This window comes from Quercus suber, unplaced genomic scaffold (assembly GCF_002906115.3).
Source record: "Quercus suber isolate HL8 unplaced genomic scaffold, Cork oak 2.0 scaffold_354, whole genome shotgun sequence".
In the NCBI taxonomy this organism is placed as follows: Eukaryota; Viridiplantae; Streptophyta; class Magnoliopsida; order Fagales; family Fagaceae; genus Quercus; species Quercus suber.
Genome location: NW_027069806.1, coordinates 605,943 through 613,515, shown reverse-complemented (window position 1 = coordinate 613,515; position 7,573 = coordinate 605,943). Strand labels below are relative to the sequence as shown.

General features: G+C 34.7%; 1 protein-coding gene across 5 annotated transcripts in view; it reads left to right on the top strand.

Annotated features, from left to right (window-relative positions):
* The first annotated feature begins 1,807 nt into the window (after positions 1-1,807).
* The window catches only part of LOC112034112 (monothiol glutaredoxin-S14, chloroplastic), an 18,852-nt gene continuing 13,086 nt past the window's right edge, over positions 1,808-7,573 (top strand). For 2 of the 5 annotated variants that reach the window (XR_010623673.1, XM_065760125.1), the window contains exons 1-2: positions 1,808-2,151; positions 3,729-3,998. Coding sequence is in view for 4 of the 5 variants with exons in the window: in XM_065760125.1 (XP_065616197.1) it covers positions 1,935-2,151; positions 3,729-3,998 (487 nt within the window). In the remaining variant the exon portion in view is untranslated. Of the gene's footprint in view, positions 2,152-2,721; positions 2,799-3,728; positions 3,999-4,559; positions 4,609-7,573 lie in introns of all 5 variants that reach the window. The other 3 variants (XM_065760126.1, XM_065760127.1, XM_024066893.2) reach the window with 3 other exon arrangements.

The following is a 7,573-nucleotide window of genomic DNA, read 5'->3' as shown; positions in this document are numbered from 1 at the left end:
GAATTGGTAGAAATTGATTTGGTTTCCACAATTAATTACTAGGCATGCTTTCATTTGTTGGCTTGCAATGAAGGACATGTTTCTTACAAGAGATAAATTGGCTTAAAGAGGGGGGGGGGGGGAGTTTATTGTGTTGTGCCCACTGTGTAGAGATGCCATTTTTTCTTTGAGTAATTGCATTTAGATGGCTTTGAGTAAGACCAGGGCACCTTAAAGGTGCAGCTCATGCCAGATAAGTGTCAAGTATTTTCCAGTGGGCAGTTTGCACACAGTGACTGAATTGGTAACTTCAGTTCAGTGAGTTACACACAGTGACCAACTTAAGTTCATTCATTCATTAAAAAACCAGATAACATTGAACAATTTATCTAAAATAGCATATACACTTTATGTTCAATCTATGATAATTTCATTTCATTCAAACTGAAATTACAAAGGTAATTGTGATATAGTTTTCCACAAAATGCTTCACAAAATGCTCCACAAAATTCTTCATACAAGGCACCTCATTTATCTACCTTAACCCTACATACCTTAACCCTGCATACACCATCTAACCCACCTATATAAACCACCAAAACTAAAATCACACAAAGGCAGATCCCACACATCAGCAATGCCAAAATCAGAGACACAGTTAAACACTTTTCCCTCTTTTTGCAAGTTGAAACTTTAGCCTCGAGTCTGAGAATGGTCTGCCTCTGTTCTGGGATAAGTACTTTACCACGCGGACAAATCTTATCATCAATCCATTGAAAATATTTGCACTTCCGTCCAACCTAAAATTCAAACCAAATAAATCAACCCACTAAAAAAACGAACTAAAGAAATTTTTTTTGAAATAAATCAGACCTTACCCAGTAATTAGGACACCCATAGAACCTTCTTCCTAGATTGTTTTCCGTCTAGGACACCACTAGATCTTGTTTACCAGGGCTGGGGCAATAACACATGCGTGATGCTTTCCTCTTCAGGCTTGCCGAGGATGATGAGCTTGATTCCATCTCTTCAATGTGGTTTTGATGAGTGGGTGAGGCAGAGTTTTTGTCTGTGAGTGATTTAGGGTTCTTCGTGTGTGTCTGTGAGTATTTTCTCAAGGAATGTTATGGTTTTTGCCTGTGAGAGCTTTACCCAGTTTTTGTTTGTGAGAGCTTTACCCAGTTTTTGTCTATGAGTGATTTAGAGTTTTTCTCAGGAGAATGTTACGGTTTTAGAGAAATGGCTAAAGATAAAGGGTTTTTCAAGTTTCAGGGAAATGGTTTTGTCAAGGGAATGTTATGGTTTTCAAGTTGGATGTTGGGGAAGAACACGAGGATGAACATGACACGAGTTGATTTGGGATTGTTAGGGTTTAGTTTCCAGGTGAAGGTGAAATTTGGGGATTTTTAGTGAAGGACTGAAGGTAGTTTATGGGTTCAGTCACAAGAGGGTCATGTGTGGGCAAAGTGGGCAAGAAAATGATGTGGCAGGAACATGTGAGGGTCATGTGAGGGCTAAGTCCGCGGGAGATGAGTTGGCAGAGTTACGTGAGGGGTCATGTGGGTGTAAGTGGGACATGTTGGCTTTTTAATTATTATTTTAATAAATAGGTTTGACACTTAGGACCTCCGTTTGCCACCTCAGCATTTTCTATCACTGGGTTGACGGCAGAGACTATTTTAAAAATGATTTTTAAAAAACAGAGATTGACCTAGGAGCTAAATTAATTTAGAGACCCAATTGAGGATAAGGCCAAAATATAAGGACTAAAAATGTATGTTCGCCTTTTGCAAATGATTTGATAACCAATTGAGCTATAACTCCGAGCAGTTGGTACATGGTACCTGGCTACATAGAACTAAACATTACCACCCCCACGTGTAGAACAAACAAGACCGCTAGCATTTTGTGGTTCTCTCTCTTTCTCTCTCATCGGAGAAGTAGAGGAGGAAGGAATGATGTCTTGCGTACTTGGCTTTGAGACGACAGCAGCAATAGCATCATCTTTCCCCGTTAGTTCAGTGACCAAAACTACATCCACCAATATCCATTCTACACTCCTCCACTGCCCCACCCGCCCTCTTACATTTACTTCTTCTTCTTCTTTTTCTTCCAGAACCATCCTTAATGGCTCAAGCTCTACAAGGCTTGCTTCCATTCGTTGCTTCTCAGGTACTCCATTCTACTCGTTCATCCTTCTTCTTTTTCTTCATTTCTTGTTTTTGTAATACTGGATCCTGATGAGTTTTCTTTGATGGCTGTAATCTGATTTGAGTAAATAACTTTTAATTTTAATGGGATGATAGATGATTGAGTAGACAACCATGATAGATGATTGATGGGTATCATCTATCTTGGTTGTCTATTTGTGTTTGTGATATTCAATTTTTCAACTTTTTTGAACTGGGTTTTAGGATTTGTCATTTCTTCCTCTGAGTTTTCTCTGATGGGTGTAATCTGATTTGAGTAAATAACTTTTAATTTTAATGGGATATGATTTTAGATGCATGGGTTGTAGTGGGTTTACAAAAATTTGAAGAAAAGGTTGATGGGTATCATCCATCATGGTTGTCGTGTTTATGAATTTTGTGATATTCAATTTCCGACTTTTTTGACTTGAGTTTTAGGATTTTTCAAGAGACTAATAATATTTCAGTTCGCTTTAGAAGCAATTTTTTTTTCCTTATTATAGTTGATATGAAGCTCTGTTGTTAACATCTACTCCTTGTTTTTTTTTTTAAGAACCCGGACCATGGGGCCCAGGGAAGAAAAACTTCATTAAGGAACATCAAACAAAAGGAGAGGAGCAATGTCCTCTGGTACATGTTGATAATTATTCTGTTTCGAACATGTTATTCAACCTTTATTAAAAAAAAAAAAATTGTTATTCAACCTTGTGGTTTGATTTGTTGCGCATATTATTGAACTTCATTTAGTTTCACGTGGCACTTTGTTACCTTGTCTTCTGTATTTAAAAAGTGTAGCGTATATTTCACTTATAAATTCAATCGTGATTTCATGGAGCTAGTATCTGCAATGCATTTAAGCCTAAAAAAAAAAAATAGTTCCCTAGAGATGATTCTATCTTAGGACTTGATTTCTCCAGTGTCTCTCTTTTATAAGTTTTGTGTACTTGGGCAATTCCCTATCACATTCTTTTGATAGATCTATTTTTAATTTAAAAGATAAAGCAAAACTGGAATGGGAATCTAGGTTTGCTGTGCTTGGAATGACAAATTGTACTGTCGGTCCCATAGTTATAATGAAGGAAAATAGAACAGGTCTTCCAAGTGGTAATCATATGTGAAAGGATCGCCTTCCCGCTTGGGTTCATTAGTGTCTTTGAGTGTACCAACTATGGCCACCCTTAGCAAGAAGTGTCCTGGCAGATAGAAAAGAAATCTCTATGGCTCTTAGCAAAAACTAAAATGCTTGGGTTGTGCTTTTGCACACTTGACTTTGATAAAAAATCTTTAAGTGTCTTTGTTACTGAAAGAGAAAAAATCTTGACATGGTCTTTTCTTTTTCATTTTGTGCAACTTGTATTATGATACTGAAAGATCATGTAGATATGGTCATTATCTTAAAATCCCTTTATTTTTTCTTTATAAAAAATAATAATAATTTCCAAAGAAAAAAGATACATATGTGCAATTAATTCTTTTGTGCAGTTCTAACATCTTGCTTTGAGACGTTAAGATGCTGAAAAACATCTCCTTCTCTTTCTTTATTTGTGTGTGTGTTTGCAGTATTAACTCCTGAGCTGAAGACTACATTGGATAAAGTTGTTACTTCGCACAAAGTGGTTCTTTTTATGAAAGGAACGAAGGATTTTCCACAATGTGGATTTTCAAACACTGTTGTGCAGATATTGAGGTCTTTTAATGTACCTTTTGAAACAATCAACATTCTAGAAAATGAAATACTACGTCAAGGATTAAAACAGTATTCCAACTGGCCTACCTTTCCTCAACTTTACATTGAAGGAGAGTTTTTTGGTGGCTGTGACATCACTGTTGGTAAGTTTATCTATTTTTTAGAAGGTTGGATTTGTTTAAAATTAGTAAACTCCATATCCAGTTATTACTTTTATAATAGTGCACAGCCATTAAAATTTGTTGAAGTTTTTGCAAAAATAGATACCTAAATAAGTGCTGACTTAGTGAGCTGTTCCTCTGAAGATTCTAAATGTCAATAAGTTTTAATTCTTTTAAAATGTATGGGACTTGGTTAAATGAAGTCCAACAAGCATGATAGAAAAAAAAAGGGTATAAATCAAACAAGTGTGATAGAAAATAATCAATGTTTCTAGTAGATCTTTGTCTGTAATGAGTTTTGTCTAGGATTGAGCACTTGTGGTTATGTTTTGCTTATGATGGATAATAAGGTGCACATACGTTGATTTCTAATTCTTTTAAGTCTAATACTTTTATTGAATTCCTAGCTGATATGAATTTTAGATAATTTTTTTGTATTTTTTTAATCCTTTTTTTGGGTTCTTCCTTGTATTCTCCTATGTACTAGGGTTGTGCCCCTTTTTGCACTGTTTACTTATAGAAAAGTTTAATCAATATGTGCAGATACCTATAAAGTGTGGCATGTTCGTAATAAAAAGAATTAATGTTATTGGTACATCTCTCTATCTAATCAATTTTGTTTGTGATTGGGAACTTGTGGTTATGTTTTGCTTATGATGGTTCACAAGCGCATGTACCCCATATTTTGCAGAAGTATATTAATATTAAATTGCTAGCTTATAAGTCTAATTAATTAGTTGATGTACCTCCAAAAGTGTGGAAAAATGTCTAATTTCCGGCCAACTTTACTCTACTCCTTCTCAAAATCCAAATTGGCCTTTAGGTGGGTTTATATTTTATTTTTGTACTCCCTGTGTACTTGGGTGTCTCTCTCTTTTTGATATCAATGAATCTTTATTACTTATCAAAAAAAAAAAAAAAAAAAAAAATTTTGTGAGTGTGTGTCAAGGAAGCACAGGTGCGCCGATTTGGCCAGTGCACCCAAGTTGGATTCACGTGGATGTGGCTGCATGCGCGTCTGGTGGCGATTTTTTTTTTTGACAAGGCCAGATTATGTCTGATTCTGTCTGATACGGTCCAATTCGATCCAAAACAGTCCGAAACAGGACCCAATTCAGACCGATATGGGCCGATACGGTTCGATATGGGCCAAAATACTTGTTAAAAAAAAAATGTAAAAGATTAGATCAAAACACACCGGATCAAAACACACTGTTTTGTGGGCAGACTTTAAAGGAAACAACCCTAAAATCATCTCAATTCTCACTTTATTATTTACTTTTGCTCATAAAATGATATATGTTTACCATTATATGGAAAAAAAATGCTTAGCAATATATAGAAAATAAAAATAAAAATATATTTAATATTTAATTAATCTCGCCGCACCTATGTCTTGCTTTTTCAAAAATTGCCATGTTGCCGCCCGCACCGCACTTGCATCCACATCCACATCCGAACCTGAATCCACACCCGTGCTTCCTAGGTGTGAGTGTATGGCGAGCACGTTTGTGAGTTTGTGAAGTCTGTATAATCTTTGGCTACATTGTCACATGACTATAAATAGCCATATATCATTTATGGCTTTACCAAAGCCAAGTTTACAGCTACAAGAATTCTAGAAATTTTTAATATAATCTGATGGTCCCACTGTACAATGCAACAAGTGGCAAAGATGAAGATGCTACACATGTAAAGTATGGTGGACCTTGTGAAATACTTCTCATCTTGTGTCGTCACAAGTAGCATAGTATAATTTTAACTTGATTAGCATCCAAGGAAAAAAAAAAAAAAGACTTTTTTTTTTGTCAGAGTATGCACCTTCCTATCCGAGTCTTTCCTAAAAATCTTTTGAATTGATTCTGGATTTCCTTTCATAATTTTAGGTTTTTCATTGTTAGAATGGTAAATTTGAGGCCTAGCTATATATTCATGAGGAAGGAACTTAATGTAATGGTTTCTTTATCATAAGGCTTTTTCTTGATGTCTTACCCTTTGATTGAGAGTAAGTTGACATGATTATGGCTTCAAATGGAACCAATAAGAATGGGGTGGAGGTTAAGTCTTGGGTCTAAGGGCTAAGGCCCCCCCCTCAGTGTATGTAACATACTAATTGAAAGAATAAGGGTTAGCAAAGTTGTGCTCTGATTTTTTTTTTTTAATGGTTTCATCTTACAATGATTTGTTATTGAATGACAAAGTCATCTGTATAGATCCACCACATAGGAAAATGAATCATTGTATGGATTGTTTTGTTTTAAGTGAAAATCACTAAAAGATGCAACCAAGAAAGAATGTATGATTTATCAATTTAGTCTCTCATAGAAAAAGGAAGAGTTAATTAATAAAATAGTAGTTCAAAGATATCTCAACATCTTGTTTTGTGATGGACCAAAGACTATTCTAATGACACTCCTAGAAGGGTGGATCATCAAGAAGAAAAGCCCTTTGCCTAGGAAAAGTGGAATTCGTAATATGAAATATTCTCATACAAAAATGATTTATACCTTCTTATTAAAAAAAAAAGGCCTTGACCCCAAATCTTTTTTTTTTTATAATTATTTTTTATGTTGGAATGTAGAATTTTTAATAGAAAATCCAGAATTGATTTAAAGAGCTTATGGAAGATTTTGCAAGGAAGGTGATTATTCTTTGTGTGAAAGTGATAACTGTGAATTTTGAGCAAGATGTAGGGGAATTAACAAGTTCCCCTTACTCTAAATCTGTGGCCTCTTCTTCTTTGTTCCTTGCATTTAGATTATTGGTCATTGGATTATATTGGAGATTTAGAAAATTATGGAAACTTGGTTTGGGATGAAGCCATATGTGATCATTTCATTGAGTCATTGGATTGTGCAAGTAGAATTTATAAAGATTGTTTCGGAAAAACATCTACCTAAACGGCTGTGCAACAATTTTTGAGTTATGTGTGCTAGTTAATTAAACTCATTAGCAAGCCTTTAATATTTTGTCAGCTTTGATACCAATTTTGATGTGGGATCTTTAGAAATTCAGCACTAAATTAGGGTTCTTGAATAGGGTTTGATGTGTTAGGGTTTAGGTATGATTCGAGTAATAAAAAGATTGGATCCTGAACTAGTTTGATGGTTGTTTGGTGTTAAAACAGTGAATATAACAAGAAACAGGAAAGATAAGCAGGTAATCACACCTAGGTTCTCTAAGCAATCGCATCTCCTAAATAACCTCTTCCTTGAAAGACTAGGACTCCTAATAATAAAGAAAAAAAAATTAAGAACTTCTAAATCATATAGACAAAGACTCAAAACATAAAGTAAGACTCATAGGCCTTTAAAACAGCCTACGACTAATATTCCAGAAAATTTGGAAATTATTAAACTACCCCTATTTTAGTGAAACTTTATTAAAACTGAACCACCAATTTTCCGACCTAAAGAAACTTAATACTATAAGACTCAATGATGTGGGAGACACATGAAAATTTTTATTTAGTATTATTTATGTTTACAAGTCAATTGTATTTTTATGTTTTAGGTCCTAATAGTGTATTAGGCTATTAGTATTTTAATTTGGAAGCA